Raw genomic sequence first — 26,259 nt, 5'->3', positions numbered from 1 at the left:
AGTGGCGTGACATGTACCAAATGGCATCGGGACTCGACCCTCGATCATTGCGATCCGGCCTGTTGCCCGCTGTTCCAGCTTAGTACAGGTGGAGAAGTTTAACTAGCCGATGTGACATCATCCATCATTCATTCATTCCTACTTTGAAGTCCAGAATGGATGCTTTTATCATGACGGACAAGTTGCCGTGGTAACAATATGTCAATCACAGGTATGTCCAGAAGTATCCTGCTTTGTCTAATAAGACAAAAAAAAGAATAGGGTCCTTTTCTTATCTGTTTTTTTTTTCCACAAACCTGTGGAGTTGCCTCCTGCTGGCCACCAAATATAATGCAGGTTTTAATGTTCTACAACATGATTGCATTTGTTGCTTATTATCTCTTTAATACTTTTCAATATTTGATATATAAAGATGCCAACCAGACAGATGCATTTAAAACTGACAGTGAAGTCTCCTCATTGCCCACAACATAGTCCACATACTGTATGTGATATCTCTCTATCTGCCTTTTTTCTGACCCGACCTCAGGTGTATAAAGGAAGAAAAAACAGACACCCTGCAGTGCGTAATCTGCTCTCACCTGCCATTTGCCCTATTTAGTCCCTTTTCATTTGGTAGCTGTCAGTGCAGCGAGCAGCAGGACTGACAGGAATAAGAAGTGCTTGTGTGAGACCCTGAGCTGAAAACCTGCCAATCACACTGTCAGGCCAATAAACATGTGCAGCAAAGACCCTTTAAATGCTCTTAAACATGTCTGACCTACTGATTTTCAACAGCTGTAGAAAGTGCCAGATGGGGTTTTATAGACGTGTAAAAATTCCTGTGTGGTGACCGTGTGTATTCTAAACCATCAATTATCTTTGCCATTTTAATTTTCTCGAAATGTTGCGAATAAATCTCTTCTGATTTACTGTCACACTGGTAAACACTGCGGGGTGCAAATATAGCGGACACAAGAGACATGATTTGTTTGTAAAGAGATGAATGAGTGGGAGAGCTTTGAGTGGGCATGTGTGCATGTGTGCTTATCCTGAACAGCCTACGCTATGACTCGCTTAACGGGGGATTTTAAGGACAAGGAGTAGGATGATTCAAACGTTGGAAGACCACTTGTGGCCTATCCAGCTTTTTCTCATCACACCAACGCTGCTGCTGCTGCTGCTGCTGCTGCTGCTGCTGCTCAATCTTCCAGTCAGATGGAAAGCAGGCACACTTGCAGCTGTACAAAAAATAAAATCCAATGACTTGTTGGGACATTTCTGATGTTTTCTTAAGTGTGGAGATGTTAGGATGAGATTTTTTTTTCCGATGCTGATTTTTTTAAATTGTCGAAGACATCCTCAATTTTCAATTCTTGCTCATCTTGCTAAGGCAGTTCAAACATCATAGGCCTTAAAATATATGAGTCAAGCCCTCTACAAGCTGCTGTGAAGCAAATCACATGTCGACTTTGCAGTGATGTTCAGCTGATCCCTCGTTTGGCTCTGGGCTAGCTGGCTTTGCTTAATTGTCGCTGAATAGTTTATGATGTTTGTCATGTTGGGGCAGGGCCAGCGTGCAGCGCTGCAGGCTTGGATGTTTTTTTTTTTGTAAGCTTTTTATTTAAAGGTAAATGAAATCTGTGAAAAGAGAATCAGTAGTCAGTGAGCGCACAAAGTTAAGTCTCGCTATCATAAAACTGTTTTGACTTGTTATTCACAGTCCACAGTGTAGAGCTTTGTTAAAGCTGACAAGAAATTTCTCACTTCCAATAAGAGATAAGAACATCATGTGCAGGGAGAGATTTCGTGCTAAAAACGCAGTCCAAATTAATAAGGGGATCATGGCACCTTCCTATTGTATTAGACAGCATGTCTAGAGTTTTTACGTTGTGTTTCTCTTCAAAGTGAACAAACTAACTGGGAGGCGGGCAATATTGCTGGGTAATCCACGTCTAAAATAAGTCTGATCTTGGTTAGAGAGGGATGCTGGCTCAGTGAAGCGTGTGCAGCTGCAGAGTAAAGCTTTTTTTTTTTTTTTTCCCTTCTTCCCCGGATCTCTCAGCTCCCTGCAGCTCTATACCTCACAGTCTGGGTTTCAGTAGTCTTATACAAAGACGAAACAAAATAGAGGCTTTCCCTCTGTACATGATGCGATTTCTCTCTTTTATTTCCGATGTGATGGAGTGAATAATGCTTCAGAAAGGCAGACTATCTTGAGGGAACCCTGCAGAAACAATCTGAACACAGTGCACTCTTTCATCATCTAGTGACAGAGCTCACACTGCACACGTTCGGAGAATCCCAGCACACAGCTTCCCTTTGAACTTCCCTGTTTAATCTTCATTGCTTCTCCTCGTCTCCAGCAGGTGCCGTTCTCAGGGTAAAGGTCACTCAGGATGCTGTTGTTGTAAATGATGCGGCTTTTCCACAGAAATGTGAACCCCATGTGACAGAGAAAGTAAACTTTACATATCCGTTAGCAACTTCAAGCATCAGTACAGTTTGCATATATGACAACACAGCACAAAAAAACACACCACACACAAATCATACACAGCATCCACAGTGTTGAGTAAAGCCTATACAAGACATCACAAATAATGCACGATGAGTAAGCAATCAATGATGCTAAAGGTGTTTAAAATAAATCAACCATTCACGAGACAACTAATGATAATGAATAAACAATACAGCGAGACGCTCTATCGGATGTTGTGTAAGGGCTCATGGATCTATAAGCTTGCTAAGTGTTCGTGTTTGCTAAGTGCAGTGGGTCACCTTGGTTCCTGCAGATTCCAGCAGAAGATAATGAAGGGAAGGGCGAGCTGTGAAGACAGAGCGAGAGGTCAGTCACAGGCTAGCTGTGTTTGAACCAGGGAGCCAATGAAAAGTGATGTGTTATTGATATTGATTGATATTTCATTACTTGGGAACAGTTAACATTCAGTGAAGTAGCAGCAGTATCAGTGACCTGATAAATAAACACAGAAAGGAACTGCGTAACAGTGTTCATTCAGGACAGTATTTTTGCTACAATAGCTATCAAGCTAGCATCTAGCTAAAAAGCTTTGCTAAATAAACCAGCAATCCAAATGAGGTAACGCCCAAGCTGCCATATATTCCTACCTCACTGTGCGGTGACTTGCTAAGTCAAAGCAAACAGCAACGTGTTGGAAGAAATGAAACCCATGTGGAAGTGCAAACTGCTTCAGTCTGAGAAAAAAAGCTTTTGTTTCTCAAGACGCTCATGGCCCGTCTCGCCTCTTTCACTGCTTCCAGGCGAAATGGAAATTAGTTAGTCAGGATGTTGCCCGCCATCGTTGAGCCTCATAACGCCATCTAAGAAACCAATGTGTGAAGGATGTCCATGTTTCATACAGTTTATAGGTCAACCACAGGCCTTTGGTAAATGAGACAGCTGTTCATGTCGAGTGTTTAACCGACTGCAAACACTGATGTAATATTTCAGCCTGTACCAGGATCATGTCTTTTACTTACCAAGGTAATTTCAATGCCTTTTTATCTATCATTGTGCACGGTCATTGCACACATTAAGCTGCAACTGAAGTATTTAAACATAAAAAGCACATCTCCTGAATAAGATCTTTAACTTAGGGCCCTCAATGAAACAAAAGGCCTGTCAGTGTTGACCCTAATTCTTCCTCCACATTGGCCAAAAAGGCTTCTTTAGATAACATTGTGTGTTTGTTGTGTGTGGGTTGTTAGCTGACATTAGACATTTTAAAGACTTTTGCAGACATTGCACACTTACAGGAGTAAGTAAGAAATGCTTACTAAAAGAAAAGCTCATTAAAAGGTGTTTTTTTTTTTTTTTTTTTTAAGAAAAGAAACATGAGGCTGCTTCAGCAAACAGATTAAATAGAAGAAAGCCTTGTTATGTGATGAATTGTCCAGACGTTGAAAAGTGGTAATGACATGTAAACTGTTCCCATATCTCAAAGTATATTGTTGAAGTGATGAAATACTCAAAACGTTGCAGCCCACCTCGTACTGCTGCTGTTCACGTTTTGAACTATTCATGATCCACACATTGTGCTAATGTTTACTTTGTGCACACACACGCACACACACCGACAATAATCGGTTCATTTGTAGGCAGTGGAGGGGCATTGTAGAGACAAACATGGAGCATCTTCGCAAGTTTGTTGTGGCCCAAGGCTGAATCCTGGTTGCGCAAGGCAACAGGGAACATGAAAAGCTTTTTTGGAGGGTATTTTTGGTTGAAGTTTATGAAAGATTTAGTGGTCACTCAGTTTGTATAACACTGAGGAGGAGGAGGAACTTAAGAGTGTGAAGTGTCTTGTGGATGCACAGAGGGTTGATGTGGCCTTCTTTGGGTTAATGACCTCAGGGTTTTTTTTTATTGTCATTTTTTACGTTTTATATGAGAAGGGAACAAATAGCAAAACTGCCTTTCAGGTTGAATTTACTTCATACACTTGCAAAGTCCTGAGGTTATGATTCATTTTGATATGGGTCCAAAAGATCAGAAAGATGTCCAAATAAAAATTATCCAGAATTCCTCACCGCCTCTTATGTGCCTTCCACCCGTGCTGGTGTCATACATCAGCCTCTACATCTTTTCCATCTTCCTCCTCCTCCTCCTCCTCCCCCTCCTCCTCCTCGTCCTGTCCATTCTCATCAGCCACAGGCATTTCACTGCACAATGAAATATTGTCGAGCAGTAAGCACACAGTAGCAGCGCATGCAGAGAAGTCAGGGCAGACTCAGGCAGCAAAGAGCCACATATAACCAAGAGGTAAAAAGAGTGACTTCTGGTTTAGTGATGCACAATGAGGGAGTTATTTGGATGATCTTTGCTTCCTCTCACCACAGACACACTTACACATTCACATCATAATAAAGCTCATTGTGCTTAAAAAAAATCTGCTGCCGGGTTTCTTTTTCCTCCACATTCGAAATTCGCAGAATGCCTGCGAGCCAGGAAGAGAATATCTCTGGGATCTAACTTATGGTGTGATTGGAAGATCAGAGGAGACAATGAGACACATGAGGGAAACTCGCAGCTACAGTAACAAACAGAAGACAAACTACTGGTAGCATCAGTCTGGCTGCTTTGATTATATCCGGGCAGATTTACTTCCGGTGACTGTTTGAATGTTAGGAAGGTTTAGAGTGATTTTTATTTCAACCATGAAAATGTGTAGAAATCACACAGAGCAAGAAGTGTTGTTTGAAGCTTGCAGGTCAGCCTGACAGCATGCAGTCTCTTCATGGTTTTGGGATTAAGTATTCTGTACATCTGGAAGAGAACAGCAGTTTTTAAAGAGGGGTTTCTCTTCTGGAGGAGTTACATCAGCAGAAAAAAAGCGTACATTATCAAGTTCATGCAGGAAGACAAACATTGTTTAAGGTCCCAAACCAGACATCGGCCTTAACATCGAGCACAATATGTGAAGAATAGTAACGCTGATCAAATAAAAATAACTTTTACTTAAAGGCACGGTATGTGAAATCCACCACCAGGAGGAGCTCAAGCAAAACAATTGCAAAAGATGACGTTGATGTTCGCGGGGAATCATGGGAGATTCTCTCTGCTCTTCCGACCCCCCCCCCCCCCCGGTGAAAACAAAATCTGTGTTAAATGTGATTTACATGAAGTTTTTTTATCACAGCAAGACATACAGCACAATATGGCAGCTTTCAGTAGCAGCTCCTGCTTCCTTATGCAGAGGTTTTTTTTAACGTTTCCACGGCAACAATAAACGTTAAGAGCCAATTCTCTCATGGCACCTCATCATGCTGTCTGTCGTGAAAAGACGCGTCCTGTTATAACTATAGAATTATTTAATTGGAAATATTTGGGCTACTGTAAGAACTCGCAAAGAAATATACAACACAGATTTAGTCCAGTTATAATCAATTTAGATATTTGTGTAACATTGTCATGAAATTTTACATATTAATCCTTTAATGAACATTTTCAAAATGTGATGACAAAGTTCTTCACAATGACAGAAAAGTGAAACAGGTTTTCAGAGCATGAGTGAAGACGTGAAAAGGCTGCAAAATGGTTTTAAAGATGGTTTGTCCCAAAAATATTTTAAATAAATTCAAATTCAATAAGAAAGGTAGAATTAGCGTTCAATCAGGAAAGGTGAGCAATAAAAGTACGGTAAAAATGGTAAAAAATGTAGAAAAAGACGAGGCTGTCATGAAGGGTTTCTTTGGCTCAGTGTTGAAGCGTTCCAGGGTTTCCTGTCACAGCGGTACGGGCAAACGCTCGCGGTTAATTGTGTAATGCAGCATAAATTATTCCACTAACTAAATGTTTCTCTCTCTAAGTTGTGTGAACAGAAAGTGACATCTGGACAATAATATTTTGAAACCTTTTTATTTTTGTACTTGGTCAGTACAATGACAACTTTTTAGAAAAATAAGTCGTCTCGGTCAGAACTCGCAGGCTCGCCGTAAATTTAGATAATAATTAAATTTAATTCAGTTCAGTAAACTTGAATGTCTAAATATATTGCCAAAGTACAGTATAAAATAACAAAGAATACAATAACAACAATGAAAATTAATCATTAACAATTCAATAGTACACATATACACTTATATAAAGATATATAAAGATAATCTCAAATGTAGTATAAAAGGAAAAAAAAGTATAATTTATTGTTTTATAGTTTGTTGAATTGCAATAAACTGTTTAAAGGAAACCGGGCTGCCGCCTCATGACTACGACCGAATCACAGCTGTGTGATTTGCAGAAATAGATAATAATATAAAGGAAGGATGCTGGGAAACAGTATTAAAATCTGTTGCCATCACTGCTGGTCAATATTTATCTCCTGAAAGCTGCTTTTGCTTAGCGAACCCTAAAATGTCAATTAATTGATGCCTATTCTAATGTCAGGCAACCTCTGCTCTCCTCCATCATTATCTGTTCAAAACATCCGGCACATGTGGAGGTCTGTCTGAGCAGAAACTTAAAGCAGGTTATAGTGTCAGAGGAATCAGCTGTTACTTTCTGTAATGTTATCAGCTGATGCACATATTCTCCAGCCTCGTGCACACTGATATCTATTTCATGTCAACATCCCTTTTCCTCACGGCTGATTAAATGTAAGTACACTGCAAACATGCACACTGGATTTCCAGGCAAAATAATGTAATCTCATATCAAGGTTTACAGCTGAATAAGACGATGAATAGCCTGACAAAGAAAATAACTGAAGTTCACCTTAAAATCCTTTTTATTTTTGTGAGCGTACATGGACAAATGTGCACTCCTCCTTTGGGTGCATTAGTCTTATTTCTCTTTTGTTTAGAAGAGCAGCCTATGTAACGCCTGGACAATGTGCAGCGTGGAGCTTTTTACGTCACCAGCAGGGTATTATGGCTGCCATTGGATACAGATGCTATCTCCATTAAAGATGCAGTATGGATCGGGAGGATCAGGTGCAAATGAAGCGCTGCTGAACCCTGCAATCATCACGTATGACGAGGCTGACGTCCGTCTTTGTGCATATTCAGGGGCTGAGGGAGAGATGCATGGCTGACAGTGTTGCTAGGAGACCACACACAGCGACTAGTGTGAGAGGCTTGATTTCACCTCCCTCCCTCCCCCATTCTTCTAGTCTGGCTGCCTTTTTTTTTTTTTTTTTTTTTTTTTTTTTGTATTACTGTTTTTCAACACACAAGCCTCCATTTGCCTATTTCCTCCTCTCTCATATCCTCCTGCCTCGATATTCCCTTTGATCAGCTGTATGTTTTCTGCCTTATCATATTTATCATCAGCCACGTTGAACCCTCAGTGACTCTCTATTTGTTGGCTTCCTTGTTCTTTTACCGCGCCCCCTCCCATCTCTTTCCTCCCGCTGCTGGCTCCCTCCTCCTCCTCTCCTCCTCTCCTCAAGCTGCTCATTCTTCTCCTCAGCGAATCGCTCCATCTTCTTGTGCTGCTTCTTCCCCTCTCCCTCGCTTCTGTTTGCTTGTCTTGCTGAACTGCAGCTCTGTGTGTCTGGATTCAGTGCAGATATAACATGAATTATATGGTGCAGCTTCGAGGTCAAGTTATAATGCTGAACTGCAGCAGGAAGAAACTGCACAAACCTAAATATTGAAAGAGTTTAGTGTGTATTTAAGAGAACAGATGTGATTGACACATAAACATCTGTTACTCACACAAAGTCCTGTGGATTTTCTTCTCGCTTATGAGTTACAAAGTTGATTTGTGCTCATTTGCTTTGTAATTATTTGCTCTCAGGCTTGGAGGGATGTACATGTGAATATCCTGTTTTATGTTGGAACACATGAGTCTAAGGACTGGATATGCAGAAGAAAGGAGACAGTGTGTAGAGCGAACAAGATGTTCTATTTGCTCTTTGATTGATTTTCTTTCATTCAAGCAGCTTTTTATATATACTGTTTATGTATATGCAGTGGTGTAGTTGTGTTTGTTTCTGTAATGAAAATGGAGGCAGGTTGTTAAAACATCTATATATCTAATATATATGTGGTAAACAGATGCCCAAAAGTAGTGAAATGTGCATTTTGAGCAGGTTTCTCATTATATATATATATATATATATATATATATATATATATATACGGTATATATATATATATATATATATATATATATATATATATATGTGTGTGTGTGTGTGTGTGTGTGTGTGTGTGTGTATAGTGTCTTTGTCAGGAGGCCATGAAGTGTTGCTCCTCTGCAGCGTTCCTGCCTCTCTCGAAGTGAGGAGTGGCAACACCACAGGGCCTCTTGATGAGGTGGAGGCTGAGTGGCAAAGGGTCGCAGCACACAGTGTTCCTGAAGTGTTAAAGAAGCAGTAAATGAAGACTTGACGACATCTTGAATAAACAGTCAAAACAAATTGTTCTGATGCATAATATTTGACTGTTTAGTTCCAGAGACCATCCTACGTGTTTTGCATTTTCTTTTCGTTTTTTGCTGATGATCATCTAAACTCCTTGTCATCAGTATTCCCTCTTAAATCAGCTGCTGAGGCTTTGAAATCACTGCATTGCACACCATGTGCGCGCGCTTTGCCTGTATGGATTTAAGCATGTGTGTGATCTGTTTGCTTATGTGCATGAGTGAGTAGCGATCTGCAGGGTTGCATGCAAATCCAGCGACATGAATCATGGCTCCATCTGCCTCCTGGTTCTAATGAGAGGAATTCAAGCGACTCCTGACCCTGCAGATGCTCCCGAAACAACTCGCTAAATGCTCTGAATTTATTAGAAATTTAAAGAGACACCAGTGATTAATCCATCAAGCGTTTCAGTTTACTGCATCAACAAATATTAGTAGCCTAACTCGACGGGACAAACCTGCCTGAAAATGGACGACAAAGCTCTTGTTAGCTTTTAGCTCAGCTAATTGCACACCAGCCCACAGCATCTAATGAAGCAATTGCAAGGCGGCCGGCTCAGCTGGCAGATCCTCGAAACCCAAATCAAAGCTTCAGTTAACAGAAGGCCAACCTACAGTCGCAGCTCCATAACCTAATTATCATTGAGTCAGCAAGCACGTCTGCAGCAGCGGTCGAGGTTGTGGTCAGGGCTGTAGGATACAAGAATAGCACGTTACACGCTGACATGCTGAATGACACACTGGGCCAGGACAAAAGAATCACACACTGCTACACATGCTCAACATGCCGCCTGGCCCAGGTGACACACATATCCCGATGCTCCCGCTGTGAATTTTTTTTATGGAGAGATAGTTGAGAGATTGTTGCTGTGCGGTGAGGGGCAAATGTGGTATAAATGGTCCTGAATGTATAAAGAATTTAAAGAGCTGTTACACAGCTGGATATTGTAAATGTCATGTATTTTTTATGGTGCGTGCTCCAGGAGTATAAAAGCATATTTCAGAGCTCATCACACTGGATTTGCATGCAGCTGCAGTTTTACATCTGTTGAAAGTCCCAAGAAGACAACATCATGGTGTTTTGGTTTTATCAAAGCAGTTTGGGCCGTTAATATTGGTTTAATTTTGCTCTATTTTAACAATACCTCCTCAGATTGAAGTTTCAAATAAACTACGGGAAACTACTAGGAGGGATTAAATATGAAGGAACCCCCCTCCCAAGAGCCTCTGTAGCCTATTAGACCTAGAAAATATGTACTTATAAGCAGCATTTCACTGTGTTTCTGCATGAAACTATATATGTTTTTTCCCCATTATTTTGAAACAAGTATTCATGTCTCCTTCTGAAATGAGCTATGAGATTTAATGTTTTACATTTGTTACTTTTAGTCCCCTGTTTTTTGAGAATTGGAGGGTTGCTGGTTCAAGTTGCAGCATGGACCAAGTCCAGAAATTGCTTTGGTCGCTGGAGAGGTTTCAGTCCACTTCCTGAGCACTGCCGAAATGCCTTTGAGCAAGGCACCAAACACCAAAACTGCTCTGGTGCGCTGACTGTGGGCATGTCACTATAGATCCTGTTTGTGCATGAGTGTGTATTTCTGCCTATGTGTGTGTTCATGTCCATTAAACAGAGTGTAAACCGAATGTCCCCTCGTGGGATTAATAAAGTATAAATTATGATTATTTTTACACCAGAGTTTGTGCAACAGGTGAATGCTGAGTCGTCTGCCCTAAACGCTGAATCAGCATTTAGGTAAACTAGCTTGGCAGCATTGAACTGATGTCACAAAACAGATAGACATTACTGACATCACCACACGTCAGATCATTTACCAATAGGCCAGTTTCTGTCCACATGCAGGCGACTGATGCTGATGTTGCTTTTTTCCACAAGAATTTCAAACTTTCTGAAAACAATAGTTGATCTTTTGTTCTGCGTCTCCGTCCTTCCCCTCTCAGCCTTAAACACACTTTCAGCAGACGGCTGTTCAACATGAGTTTGGTTCTGTTCAAGGTGTCTGCCTCTTAAATCACCGCTCTAACTTTACTGTTGTTTATTGCTGTGCTCATGATGGACAATGTTGTGAACAGTTTAACTAAGAGTTCGATATAGGACACCTTTTTTTGTAAAGTGTCTTGAGACTTGGCTTTCCACAAATTAAGATTGAGACTTTTTAAACTTTTTTTTTTTTTTTTTTTTTAAGCACAAAGTGAAGAGCACAATCTTAATTCCTTACAGCAGCTTTTTCCACATGTTAACCCCTGCACTGATACTCATCTCTTCTCTGTGTTTGCCCATGTCTATTAAAATAACTTATCAACAATGTTGCAAACACACATATAGGAAGCTTAGGCTCAAAGCATCTAATAGGAAGGGACAAATTCAGTTTTAGTTAAACAAACTAAATTTGCCAAAAGCCCTGACGCTGATGTCCCAGTATCCACCAATAAAAAACCTCCAATCTATGATGGTACTATCTATGATGGAAAAACACTGGAAACATGCATCAGCTGACAGCTGCGCTTTTCTTGGCCAATTGCGTTGCACATACACATTCTCCAACATGAGGACACAGTTGGGCCCTCTGATATCTGCCCCACAACAAGCCTGACTCCTCATGGGTTGAGCGTGAGTAGGAAGCTGTGCATGCGCTACATATGACAAACCACATTACTGTCTGGCTAGCAGACAGGCTTAGCTAGGCCATCCCAGGGCCCGCAGCCAGAGACGCTGTACAGCTGAGTTACCATGCTTACTCAAATATTCATAACGGGATAATGAAAATATAAATAGTTTTCATGTGATATGCTAGAGGTGGGGGTAAACAAAACTGCATCCTGCATCATCATGCATCACTGTGTCTCTGCTCTGAAAGCTGCCAGTCGGAGTAATGGGCCGGATTGTTCACGGTGACACACTGAGCATGATAAGCACAGACTCCCCTGAAGTTCTGACAGTAATTTGGGTTTGTTTATTTGGGTTTCGTAGAGCGTCACCACATCTCAAAGCAATCACTGTCATTCCTGTCAGTTGAAAGTAGGCTGGGAAGCTGTTCAACATGTTTTTAAATGATTGATGAACTCAAACAGCTTCCTTGTTTCCTCTCGTTTAGGTGAGTTTGAGGAGGCTGCCTGTGACATACGTCCCTTCTTCTATACCATGAGCTCTGGCTCTGCCCAGGATGTGGCAGTCGAGCATTTCCTGCGTGACATAGAGTGGCGAAGCAAGCGGCTACACTGCGCTGTGATAGGCTGCGAGGAGGAGCGACCCCGCAGCGACATGAACCTGCTGTATCGTAAGAGCCGTTTGGACTGGAGGCAGAGGGACCAGGAGGGAAGTAAAAAGAGGTGAGATGATAAGAGCTCAGGAGCTCTGCATGGATGAGATCACATTAGCAGGGATGTAAATCTCAGTCTGTCTGTTCAGTGAGTTTAAATTTCAAATCCGTCTTCCAGCCACAGTCCGGGAAGGTAGAAAGTACGGCCTGAACGAAATGGGATTTTTTTTGTCGATGTTAGAGGAAAGAAAAATGTGATGTCTTTCTTACATCTAACTTCCATCTGTAGAGATACATGTGTTGTGTGGATCCCTTAAATGTAGTTATCAAAAACTTACCAGAAGATTTATAAAGATGGCTTCCAACATGCATCAGTGCTTGACCCTGTTGTGATCCATATAGCGAAACAGAACTGCTCGTGTAAAACAATTAAGCACTTTTTGAGCGCTGAATTGTCACAAGTAATATCAGCACACGTCTGTGATAAAGCAGCCACTAACAATCTTCACTTGATGAGCTATTATCGGCCGATATTATCAGCTGCTTGATTAATCAGTCAAGCTCTGGTCGACAGGTTCGCTCAGTGAACAAACAGCGAGGCTTAATAATGAAGTGAAAACATGTGGAGGACATTAAGAACTGTAAAAGGTCAGAGGGCCACACAGAGCCCCATTAAAAGGGAAATGAGATAGACCAGCTGAGGCCTCATTTATCTTAATTCACATGAAATATGTGACTGTTTCGTGTTTTCATTACAAACGTTAATGAGAGTCTAACCTTTAAACTTCAGTGAGAGGATGAGGTTTAATTCACTGCAGTGTGTGAGAAGATGTGGCTCACATGAAGTGATAAGGATGTAAGATAGAGGGCCGTTTGCCCTATTTATAAAAAAAACAACAAAGCAGGATATGAGTGTTAAAAGAAAGTAATCCACTTAGTTATCACTCCAGTGAGGAGTTTTTATATTAAACGTGAATGGACTGAAGCTAACACTGCTGCCTCTGTATGAACAGAATCAACAACATTGATTATTTTTTTTCCACAGTCATGTTTCATGCCTAAATCTGCTGCGGCGGGGAAGGTGAAACACTAAGTATTCAGAGCAGGATGATCACGGCACAAACAGACCTTTTAATAGTTTCCACAACAAATGTTCACAAAGTGAGAAATATCTTTGACTGCTAAAAAAAAAAAAGAAGGAGCGTTGGATGGGTGAACAGAACGCAGAGTCATGACAGATAGTTACCTGCTTGTCATGTTTAGGATGAAGCAGACGTCTTTTACTTCACCCTGTAAAACCTTTGGAGAGGGCGAAGAACCTCGGAACTAAAATACCCCACAAAACAACCCACGGTTTAACACGCTGGAACAGTAAAATGCAACATAAGCATGAATGCATCAGGTTATGTCACTATCTCACTCAAAAGGCCTTATTCTAATGTCTACTGTTCTTACTAACAGATATTTTGAGCCGAACAGAGATTCTAGATATTTGGAGACTTGATGGTACCTAGCTTGATGTTCTGATTTGTCTTCTATAAGGGGGGACAGTTTTCGGGTGGTGTTTCAGGTCCTGTTTCTCCCTTCGGACATTTTCAAGCAAAATGGAAAAAAAAAATCCACAAAATCAGTCGCAACAGAGATTACGTGACGTCTCGCCAAAAGTATGAATAATAAAAATGGTAGTATGTTTTTACTTGATTGAAGGTTCGTTTTCTATCAGTCATGATGTACACATACATGATGAAAGGGAACCAGACATCAAATCAAACTAATTAAAGATGATAGGACTAACTCAAGCACTCTGGCTGTCAGCAACATAACGTTGTCACTCTCTGTTTCTCAGCTGCTCATGACAGTGTTGTCTCTAAGAGTGTGCGGGTGCCCCTGAATGACTGATCTTTAGCTTCTGACGGTGTGATTCGGGGACAGAGAGGAGACGTACTATTCAGAAGTGAGTCACCTTTAACTCCCCAAACTCCAGGCTGCACACAAAGACATTTGTGCCGCAGACTAGGAGGGGGGGATACAAAAATTCAGTCTGCTTAGAAGCGTCATCCAGTGCTTTGTGACTCACAGTGGTAATTGGAGAGCCGCCTGTGTTGGCAGCAGAGATCAACGCCACGGCAGCAGCAAGCCAGTGGAGTTGTAGGGCACCGTGTGGGACAGAGGGACGCGATGAGCGATGAAAACAGGGTCGAGCTGAGCCAGAGCAGCAGAGGTGAGAAGCAGGACATGACCAGTGATGATTGTGAACAGGAGAGGGTCAGGGAGGAAACCACACAGGGAGGAAAGGATGGAAACCAAACGGACGTGAGACGGGACCAGGGACAATTCAGAGAGCGAGGGAGAGAGCGAGGGAGGCAGGAGGAGAATAAGAAGGATGACGGGCAGTGGTAGGCCTCAGGAGAGAGTCACATTTATAAAGCAGAGACGACTGGGGAGATATAGAATTGTAAATAGGTGAGTTTCAGTCTGAGTTTTAAAAATAGAGATGTTTTGTTATACAAGCACAGAAACAGACAAAAAGAATATTCCCAGTAGTGACCACCGGGGGAAGAAAACTTTTCAGCCTGCTGAGGTTTTTATCATTTCTTTGAGAGCAAATGTGTCTGCTGGCGGACAAATGAAGCCCAGTAGACATTATTCAATAAGCACAATATAATATATTATTAAAATGCATAATATAATTTAAATTATGGATGAATGGATTGCTTTTTATTAGAAGAATTGTTTTAATTAAGTTGAATCTTCTATAGTCTAATAAAAGGATAAATAAAGTTGGACTTGATTTTATTAATTATTTATTAAATGACATGGGGACATTTTTTTTTTCATATTGTGTTTGTTTCGCCTCTTATGTTAATCACATCTCACACAGGGATCCTGGTATGGCAACCCATTAGCTATGTACAGGGGCTCGTCTAGAGGGTTGGCCATAGGTGGCCTCGGCCCCCCCTTAGAAATATGGTGGCCACCCCATTTGGCCATTTGCTCTGTCAGAGGTGGGACTTGTGTTTAAAACCAACTTTTAGGTTTTTTTTTTTTTTTGCAAAGGCGGCTTGTAATTTTCTTAACATATCGATGTAGCATAGTCTGTCTTGTTTATACTTTAAATTACGTGTACTTTGTAAAACAGGTTCATAGGAAGGTAATGCACTCTGATGATCTCCTGTGATTTAAGATAATTCAACGTTACACACTGCTTAAGTCACTGCTCGGGTTGGGCCAAGTGGGGGGAGTGAATTTTTTTTTTTTAATTGCCTCCCCAGGGACAAATGACATTTTTTAATTGTTCAAAGAAGACTGGATTTGCCCATATGGGTTCATGTATAGGGGTTCAAATAATCCTACAATTATACTGTCAAAAGAATCAATGAGTGAAGCTTTTACTTTTTGTTATGAGTCAAACCTGCCCGCTCAATTTCACGTTCTATGTCATTTACTTGCTGGTTCTCCTAGACGAGTTAGTAACCATCCATCACTTCAGGCAATCAATTAAAGTGTAGTGTAATGTGTCAGATATGTCAGTAAGGTCCAACAGAATGAGGACAGCTCAACCTTAACCCATCTAAAACTTCATCTCCTCTGATATGCCCTTTAACCAGATTGGATGTTCCCAACGATTATACACAGAAAGTCTCATTCAGCTGTTTAAACATGACCCGCTCTTAAACTTTGCCCCATAAATGTAAATTAGAAATAGGACGGTAGCTGCTAGGGGCAGATTTTTACGAACTAGATTTCTTCAGATAAAGCTTTAACATCACAGCGTTTAAACTATTGGGAATATCTCACACTCGGAGGAGGAGGAGGAGGAGGAGGAGGAGGAGGAGGAAGAGGAAGCATTCAATCTGCCCAAGGATAAACCCAAGAAAGATTCTGTTAAGAGGAGCAGCAGATGACCTCCTCGTTTTGTAAAGAGTCACAAACGAACAATTTCTTCAGATTCTTTACTAAAATTACTGGAATACACAGTTGTTTTTTCTTCTTCTTCAGATTACTGTCATAAGGAATAATTGATGAAAATAAGATTTGTAGTGTAAGCTTTGAAACTTTCATGTCTTTTTTTTAGCAGCTTATCAGATCCTGTGATTATAAACACAGCAGATCAGATGTGTTATGAAGCTGCCGAGCTGCCTTAAAGTTCAACCAGTTCTCTGAAACACTTTTTTCAGTGTGTCAGTCTTCTCACCGTGAAAACAATAAAGGAGAGTTTAACTTGTTTTTAGGGAGTAAAAAACTCATTTGCTCTCAGCGTGTCTTGTTCATAGCACTATTTCTTGCACTTTAGTGTCATAAAGCTAAAAGGAAACCAAAGTCACAGCTCAAAGCCAAGAAACAGACTGACATTAACACACCTTACATTTGTCTTTCCACCACACAAGTTTTTGTTTACAGGAGTGAAAATCGTAGAGTAAAAGTTTAAGATCTGGTTTCATGTTTTTATTTAGTGTAAATGTTTCATCTTATAGCCTAACCTCTGTCCACTGCTGTTCGACATTATCCCTCTGTCTGTCAGCTTATTTTCTTTTGCCAGTTTAAAGTGGGTTAACTTTATCCTCGTTCGGTTCATAAGCGCCTGAGCACTGAGGAGCCGTGAAGTAGAGTTAAAGTGTCAGTAATGTTTTGTCTAAATCTTGATATTTGACACTGGTGATATGATCATGAAATCACTTAAGTGTTCATCGATGTTTGGCCCCACCACTATTAGTTAAACTCCTTATTATGAGACATTTTTGGATGTCTCTGGACAACGATAAGCTAACAATACTTTTTCACTCTGCTTCCCAAACAGGCTGTTAGCTTTTGTTCCATTTTAGGCAAACCGACTTCTATCTTCTTCTTCTTCTTCTTCTTCTTCTTCTTCTTGCAAACAGATGAGGATATTTGTCAAATACTGGACTGTAGATTTTAGCACATGTAACTCACTACAGAACGTAAAGCGGTGAGAAACAAGAAGCAAAAGACCCAATTCTTTTTGGAAGCGCTGAGTCTTTGGCCTCGGTTTTGAAGATGTTCAGAGCTTCGAGAAGGAAGGGAAACACACACAGAGCACTGGAGGCTACCTGAAGGAGCTGCTCAGCCTCTGTTCTGGGCTATATTTGGCCGTGTAGTATGTATGTCGATTGTTAGGAGTCACAAGAGCATCTCAACAAGCATTCAAGGACACAACGTACTGTACACATTCAGATGCAAAATCCTCTCTCTGGCTGTACACCACATAAAAAAACAAACATATTCAGACATATATACACCCACATAATGCGCCTCAGACATCGTGGTAATAAAACAGGAGCCTTTGTCTTCTCACTGCTGAGTGGCCTTAGTTCTGCTTCTGCTGCTTGTCATGTTGACCGTGAATTGTAAGCACAGATTGTCTTCTCCTGTGCTTCGCTGCCTCAAAGGGATCGCAACTGGTCTAAAAGAAGCACAGCATGACCCACAGTCATATGTCGCCAGTATGCCCTTTGATGAATCTCCTACACACAGAATCATCCTGCTTCTGAGCGTTGTGTTTGCTCACTCACAATTATGTCCCATGCAAATGAAATGGGAAGATGCAGATGTGACGAAGCATCCATATGCCTTAAGCTTCGCTGCAGTAAACATCCATCTGTGGTCCGTTTGTTCCGTCTCAAACATTTACACACCTTTGCACCTCTCTTCTGACATTTGACGTCGTGTTGATACAAAAAAAAAAAGTCTCCCGCTGCTCCACCTACACCCAAACTGTTGGAAAGTAAGTCAACCTTGTTCAATCGACGCCAGCTTAAAGGCCAGGGGCTTATCGTGTGCAACTGTGGGGTGAAGCAGCATAACACCCCAGGGAAATCTCCACATCATCGCAGCACCTTTCTCTAAAGGCAAAGGGGCAAGCTGAGACTTATCCGAAGTCATTTAATAAGCCTTTAGAGAACCCAGCAGGTCATCGAACCCCACAGTTTTATGTCAACAACACGAACAGCTGTCACGGATGCCTGAACTGTGCTTGACCTCAAACTGTTAGAAAATTAGTCGTTGTAGGTTTCGAGTTTTAGTCTGGTGTACCATCCAGGGTTTAGAAATCATGTATTTAATGATCTGATTGATGGGTAATTATAATTTCCTTATTATATAATAATAATAAACAAACTGTTTAGTGCAAAGATACGTAACAGGTGTCTCTTGGATCTGATAGAACAGCAGGAGAAGCATTCAGACTCTTCCTTATTTTCATTGATTGTTTGGTAAACCACTGCAGTATTTTGTGTTACATACGTCTCTTTGAGAGTTTAATTTCTTGCTGTGCCAGCTCGTTCCATAAAGGCTTTGAAAGAATAAATATAAAATACATAGAAAATCACAACTGTTCCCATGGTAACGGATTAAATGCTTTTGGCAATCACGAGGGCAGACTACTGATGTGGGCTGACGATTTGAAGATATAAAGCAGGAAAAAAAGGGAATCCAGCGGCACAGTGAACAAGACTAAGAGCACTTTGTTTTTGACAGGGGAATTGATTTTCCTAATTGAATGTGTTTGAGGGGGAAGCAGAAGTGGAGGAATTCAGATGGAAAGATGTATGAAAAAATTAAAGACGAAGGAGCCTGCAGGGCTTTCCTTTTCGCAGTGAAAGCCCTGCAGGCATTTCTTTATTGCAAAGGGGATTTGAAGACCAAAGAGAGAGAGAGTGGGGTCAGCACACAGAGAGGTTCACACATGTTTTGGACCTAACTATAATTACTTCAATATCGTTTTTCTCTTGCCGTTCTCAAACTGCAGCTCGACCCAAAACGACCCCTCAGCCACTGTCGGCAAAGTTCGAGATTTGGCTTCTTTCCGCCGCCACTTCCGGATGGGTTTCATGACCATGCCCGCCTCCCAGGACCTGTCCCCTCACTCTTGTGCCTCCGCCATGGCTCCACGCTCACAGTCCTGCCACGCTGTTGGCGCAGGGGACACAAGTCTGGAGAACGGAGATTACTCTGACACCCAATCCCAACACGGCGGCCGCTGCCCCCCGGCCAAACCCAAACGTCACCCGAGCACTCGCCTCAGCTCTTCATCCGCGGATGGCAGAGGACTCCCAGAGACGCCGCCGCCGTCCTCGCACTCACAGGGCAAACACTCAGAGAAGAAAAACGGTAAAAGTGAAATGAGTTTTCAGTTTCATGTTCCACATCGGAAACGGTCTTTATCTTGACGTGTTTTTGTTGTTCTTCTTCTCCTGCAGCCATGAAGAAGTCTGACTCTGGGGACATGAGCTCGAAGAAGGTGCCTCCGTTAAAGCCTAAGAGAAGTCCCAGCACCCAACTGACTTTTGACTCTCTCCCTCCACGTGTGCCTGGTTCTGCCGCGTCCCTGCCTTTCCAGGGGGGGGACTGTCAGATCCGGGGGGATGGGGATGATGAGCCGGTCTATATAGAGATGGTGGGCCAAGTGTTTACCAGAGACAGTCAGACAGCCACCCCCCACCCTGTGACCCCCGTGGCCACCACGCCAGACTCTGACTCAGATCAGAGCGAGGCCATTTACGAGGAGATGAAATACCCGCTGCATGAGGACAGAGACTCCCAGAGACACCTCCCTCCAAAACACGAGAAACTCAAAACCTCGAAACACTTTCACGTCACTCCTTCCTCCTCCAACAGCTCCTCCTCTCTGCCCCGCCCTTCTTCTTCCTCCCCTTCCTACTCCAAACCCAAAGCCACCGTCTCCATCTCCCATTCGTCTCCTTTGCCTTCCTCCGCGTCCTCGACCCCAGTCCCACAGGTCCTCTCCACAAGTCCACACACCCCACGAGCTCCTACTCCCTACCTGCTGCAGGGGAGTAAACCTGAGTCGGAATCGAACACAAAGATCCCAGCCCCTTTCCCAAATCTTTTACAGCACCGCCCTCCTTTGCTCGCCTTTCCTCAGCCCGCAGCAGCCTCCAGTGGGGTCGGTGTTCAAAACAAGTCGTCATCTTCTGCCAAAACGGGAACGCAAACATCCAGTGGGACAGCTCAAGCCAGCGGCTCCTCCTCCACTTCTTCTTCTTCAAATGTTCCTGCATCCAAGGAGTCTTCAGGAAGTGCAAACCAGCAGGACAAACACAGCAGAGACTCCCAGTTAGGCCCCGCCCCTGGTCTGAGAGCAAGAAGCCACTCCACGCCTCTTCCCCCCTCCTCCAAATCCACCTCCCCATACTCCCATCACCACCACCACCCTCACCATCGACCATCGCACTACCACCACTATCGCAAACCGGACAGGGGAGACTCCCCTGTTCCCAGCAAGAGCAGCTCTCAGTCGTCCAACCAGGCCACGGTCCAGACCCAGACGTCGAGTACGGGCAGGGAAGGCAAGTCAGTCAGCTTCCTGTTGAAGTCTGACAAAGGAGAGAGGGAGAAAGACAGAGAGCGTGACAAGGATCGGGAAAAGGACAGGGACAGGGACCGAGATAGAGAGAGGGACAGGGACAGGGTTAGGGACAGGGAGCGGGACGGGGACAGAGAAAAACACAGGGACAGAGAGAGGGAGAAGGACAGAGACAGGGACAGAGACAGGGACAGGGACAGAGATCGGGACAGGGACAGGGACAGAGACCGGGACAGGGACCGGGACAGGGACCGGGATGGACCGTATTCTTTACCACTTGAACACACTCACTCTTCAGCTTCTCAAAGTGGAAGCAGCTCGACCCCCACGCCTTCATCGTCCTCCCAGCGTCCTCACTCCCGCCCTCATCTTCGTTCTCACACGCCTCATGGCTTGCCTGCGTACAAGCCCCCGTCTTCGGACAGCCCCCTGCTGTGGACCTACCCATCCGGCGGCTTCCGGAGACCACCGGCTTACGAGAGCCTCAGAGGAAGCTCTTACACGCCGTCCCTGCAGCAGCCTTTGAGTCTTACGGGCGTTGGTGAAGGGACGTCCAAGAGTAATGGAGGGTCTGGGTCACTTAATTCAAAATCTGGCTTCATGCCATGGGACAGCAGCGCTAGCTTAGCTGCAGATGAGGGGTCTTATTGGCCTATGCAGAGGAAACTGTCCTTCAGCCACGGGAGCAGAGAAACAGAGAGTAAGTCAGAAGTCGTTTTATAAGCTGTAAACACATCTGATGGGACAAATCCTACTTTTGATCTTTTTTGAAAAGTTGAATAAACTTTAAAATATTCATTTTGTTCCTTCCACTGTCTCAGAAGATGAAGGCCGTGCGTGGAACGGCAGTGCAGATGCTCTATTAAGAATGGATAAGGAGGACCTCGGCATGGGGTCTCGAGGAGGACACTCAGGCATACCAGTCCACTTCAGCAGTGCAACCAGCAGGGCTCTCGGTCACAGTGAGTCCTTGGCCGGTGTGGACGGCAGCCCTGGGTTCAGAGCGCTCCCCAGAGTGGGTCTGCCTCTTCCCTGCCAGACCTTCCCCGCCTGTCGAAACGGAGGTAAGCAAATACACACATCTTTCAGTCACAGCCTCGAACCGCACCATATGTGGAGAGGAAGTAACGGCTGGGGCTTTACACAGGAACGCTTCTGCTTGACTCTGTGGTGTCTTCAACTTGGAAATCATTCTCCTTTTTTTTTTTTTTTGTCCTTGTCTGACATCAAATGCAACTTTAATAATGTTCCAGAAGTGAAGACTCTGTCCTCTTCTCTCCCCTGACTGTCATAACAAGGCCACCAGCTCTGCCTCCATTACTTCCTCATGCACTGAGAAAAACAGAGACACTTTCTGCTTCTGTGTCTCTTTACATCCAAACTCAAGGCTTTTCCCCAGAAACACAGACACAACATTAGGCTGTGTGCAGAGCTGAGACCAGAAACATTCATGAGCCCTCGTCGTATTTTTGGTACCTACACTGTCTATTCAGAGACATTTTGTCAATATGTATTTTTTTCAATTTAGTGTTATGAACTTAGTACTGATACAGAAAGGGTGCAGTCTATATCGCCAATCAGCAACTGAAGGGCAGCTTCAGTACAGGGGAGCGTTCATCATTCGAAGGTTACAAACTATGCTGATGCAAAATGTATGTCGTACACCTTTTTTTTTTTCAGAACGGGTTGAAAAAATAGATCTGAGATTTGGTTGAATTTTGGATAAACAATAACTGCAAAACAGGAAATGAGAGATTACGATCCCTCCAATTTTTTTTTTTTTCTGTTCAAATGAAACCAAATGTCAAGATAAATTATCTATGTGATGATCTGATACAAGACAAGAATCTCTACTGAAATTAAAAGATATATTACCGAGTGCTCTTTAGAAGACCCCCTGTCTAATGTGTGTCTCCTTACAGAAGTGGGGCGGCTGGGCCGCTCCTCCTCTGGTGCTGGAGTGAGACAGGTGGGTGGAGGAGACGTCCAGAGACAGAGCAGCCTACCAGCACGAGAAGCCCTGAATCAGGTGAATATATAACAGCCAGATATAGACTCCATTAACTTCATTCATAGTAGATTTGAGAGAGAACATTAATATAGTTCTCATTATTACTTCCTCTTCTGCTAGAGACAGTGCTCCAGCAGGGCTATTTTTAGATGCTAGATATGCCCACTGAGCAGAATAAGGCTCTGGCTCGCCTCTAAAGAATAAGAGCTGCGAAGGTATTTGACGTAGGCTGATATGTAATCAGGAAATAAGAGAGAGAGTTCTGGATTGGAGAACAAGCTGTTCTCTCTTTTGGAGTGATGAGCTGCAGCCTTCTAGCAACACATTTTCCCAGATTCTGGCTGCATAGCAAATGCTGACGCAGTTTGAGTGTGCTGCAGAGACAGTCTGCATGCGGCTGGTTGACCCTCCCTCAACCTGTCGTAGATGAAGCATCGCTGCATCCTGGTGGCTGTGCACAGGAACTGCAGTTTTAATTAACACGTGCTAAGATTGTCTGTCTCTGCTGACATCCTCATGCAGGTTATTTTGAAACTGATTGAGTTTTTTTTCCTTTTTCTTATTTATTCAGCTGCACGGTTTGGCCCAGTCACAAGCACCCTGCAGTCCCAGCAGCCCCAGCGTGTCTCGGCAGCAGCAGCAGCTCCAGCTCCACCAGCAGCAGCTCCAGTTGAAGCAGCAGCTCCAGCAGCTTCAGCAACAGCACCACCTACAGTTGCAGTTCCAGCAGCTCGCCCAGCTGGCACAGGGACAGCCTCCTGTCGGCGGGGGCACCACCTCGTCTGCATCACAGACCCAGAGAGACGGCAAGCTGTTGGAAGTCATTGAGCGTAAACGCTGCCTGTGCAAAGAGATCAAGGCCCACAGGCGCCCTGACAAAAGTCTGTGCAAGCAGGACAGCATGCCCATCCTCCCGAGCTGGAGACGGACACCTGAGCCTCGTAAGACTGGCACGCCACCCTGCCAGAGGCCACAGGCCGTTGTGTGGGACACCGCTATTTGAGGTGGAAAGACAGGGTGAATGGTATACAGCATTAAAGACAAATAAACACATAGGAGATGAGGGTTGAACAGCTACAAGCAAATAAGGAGTAAAAGTGGGTTCAGCTGAGAGAAATCTCAAATGTTCTTAATGTGTGATGAACTGATCTGAGCACAGTAATGAAGGTCACCAGAGACTTTGAATTGTTTAAAATGAAAAAAAATGAAAAAAAACAGGTTGTCAAAAAAGGTGAAAGAAGTGTCACAATCAGACTAAATTAATCTCTTTTCTGGGTGATTTGTACTTGCTCTGTCCTTTTCAATGTGTTCCAATTGCCAACAGTTTTTTGCCACAAACGCCAATGTTGTCGCTACAAAACTAAATTGCCAACTTTACAATAATGGGTGGGATGTTTTCAGAGTTTGGTGTTGCCAAATTTTCCTCCTGACTACTTGAGACATAAAGAAATCATGTATTTTTCTCAAACACGCATAGAAACGACTCCGTGGATGAGAGACGGTGAGGCTCATTGCTAAGTAATCAAAGTGTTTCTTGAATTCGTGAATGCATTATGAGATGTCTTGATATCAGTAGATTGTCATTGTGGATGCAAATAATCATCACCGACGAGTAAAAGCTACCTACTGTATCTGTTTGCATATTTGTAATGTAAATCTATTTACTTTCTCAACGTTTCTGCAATTTTATAGCAATATGCTCCCGGCAGCAGAGCAACATAATCAAAACTTGTGTCGACTAGCCTATCATACATATCTAAGACTTGAGGAAGTCATATTTACTGTGTCATTCTCTGCATGTCACAATAGACATTCAGTATTGTAAAAGAATATGTGTAGAGATGATCATGTGCGACTTTTACACACAGCAGATGTGGTTGTATAAAAACGACAAATATATTGCTCATAAAGGTGGTGTGACAGGTCCAGCCAAATACAGACACAGATCAATGGTACAAAAACGTCATCGCTCATGCTTCTCCACAGTTGCACATTAGTGATTGTTCCACCACACAGAAACAAAAAAAAAAAAAAAAAAACCCCAAGCACTGACACCCATCAACACAGACTGTACAACATGGTGCAACTGATGAGACTGTGAGTATTGATCACCTCAAACAGAATGCTGGAACAATCTGCACAAAAACATGCTAATCGCTTAGGAGAAATTAAACCCTAATGTACTGTAAATAGATATGTACAACTGTATTGAAAATGTAGCAATTATTTCCATTTTCATACTTGTAATCAATACATATTATGTAGCATATACTGTATAAACATAACTTTGTTCACTTGTTTTTTCTAAAAGAATTAAGTATCTGCTGCAGCCAGTCCATGCATTACTTATAGTTCTACAAATAAAATGGTAAGCCCTCTGAAGAAAGGCACAGGCCAACAATTGTTTATTTCAATTTATGCAAGACTCCCTTTAAGCTGTGTTATTCTTTTATTTATGCCTTTTTTTACTACATACATTTGTGTACAGATTTCAACAGCTCCTTGTCTTGACATTTTGACTACTTTGCTGCTATCTTGAACTACTGGTGTTGTTCATTGGACCACATGGTGTCACCGTGTGAAACATTATCAATATAGTGGTTATTGTTACATATTTGTTTTATTTCTGAAAGCCACGTGAACTGAAGTTTGTACCTTGAAGAGTGAGCCCTTCTGTAATAGTATTAAGGCACTTGAATGTCTCTTGGTTGTTGTTGTTTTTAATGATAGTTAGCCCCAAGCTGTACAGTTTCAGTACACCCTGTGAGAAGACGACCTATCTAAATGTTTGAGAGTCACTGCTCAGCCTTTTTTGTTTTAAGTCCCACCTGCTCGTGTTTGAGGCTCGAGTTTTTCAGAGCATCCATTTTCAAACAAACACAGGCCATGGTGAAGGAAATGGGCGAGTGCAATGCATGCAGAGATTCCTTACACTGAAAATGTTCCTATGATGCTGACTATTGTGCCCGATTTTAATTTCAGACCAATATGGACCCTAGATATCATTTCCAAACTAGTTTACAGAACCTGTTGGTTTTGTGTGTCTTCGAAAACAGTGGCCATTATATGAGTGCCATACTATATTGATATGGTAAGATACGGTGTACCTTGGAAATCACTGTAGTGCTATATTTGCATTGATATTGTCATTCAAAATAAATTTTATATAATGAACTTTACACAACAAACAGAGCTGTTGCATGTGTTCGTGGTGTTACTGAGAAAAGCTGGTGAGGAAGTGGACATCATGTTCCCTCTGCACTCCTGCTGCAGGATTTGCAGCTCCCTCAGCGTCCAGGTGAGGGAGCTGCTTTCACTCCACTGCTGCTGCTGATGTGGCAGCATGCCGAATACTGAAGGCAGCACTGCAATATACTGGAGTGTGCACAAACAAATGCACTAAGAGCAATCCATCAGGCCTTCCTCGGTTGAATTTTAAGTAGCTGCATTACCAGAATTCATTATTTTTTCAGAAAATAAAGTTGTGCAGAAACTTTCTTGATAGACCCGTAGTTTTAAATGTGCAACTAATGTCACAAATATAATTTGTTGAATCAGGTACATTAGAAGACAACTTTTCTTTATTACATTTAAAACCAACATGTTGGGGCAAGATTCATGTTTATGCATTGACATTATGACATTATGTATGTATATATACATATACATACATATATATACATAAATATATATACAGTATATATGTATGTATATGTATATGTGTGTGTGTGTGTGTGTGTGTATATATATATATATATCGTAG

General features: G+C 42.6%; 1 protein-coding gene across 1 annotated transcript in view; it reads left to right on the top strand.

Moving 5' to 3' along the window:
- The window catches only part of nyap1 (neuronal tyrosine phosphorylated phosphoinositide-3-kinase adaptor 1), a 31,819-nt gene extending 5,855 nt beyond the window's left edge, over nucleotides 1–25,964 (top strand). The window contains exons 2-7 of the mRNA XM_079356238.1: nucleotides 11,977–12,211; nucleotides 18,908–19,269; nucleotides 19,359–21,185; nucleotides 21,307–21,549; nucleotides 22,408–22,514; nucleotides 23,068–25,964. Coding sequence (XP_079212364.1) covers nucleotides 12,024–12,211; nucleotides 18,908–19,269; nucleotides 19,359–21,185; nucleotides 21,307–21,549; nucleotides 22,408–22,514; nucleotides 23,068–23,499 — 3,159 coding nt within the window. The 5' untranslated portion in view covers nucleotides 11,977–12,023 and the 3' untranslated portion in view covers nucleotides 23,500–25,964. The remainder of the gene's footprint in view (nucleotides 1–11,976; nucleotides 12,212–18,907; nucleotides 19,270–19,358; nucleotides 21,186–21,306; nucleotides 21,550–22,407; nucleotides 22,515–23,067) is intronic.
- Nucleotides 25,965–26,259: the final 295 nt, after the last annotated feature.

Source organism: Symphodus melops, assembly GCF_947650265.1.
Source record: "Symphodus melops genome assembly, chromosome: 11".
Lineage (NCBI taxonomy): Eukaryota > Metazoa > Chordata > Actinopteri > Labriformes > Labridae > Symphodus > Symphodus melops.
The sequence above is the reverse complement of the archived record's forward strand: the minus strand, read 5'-3'. Positions and strand labels throughout refer to the sequence as shown.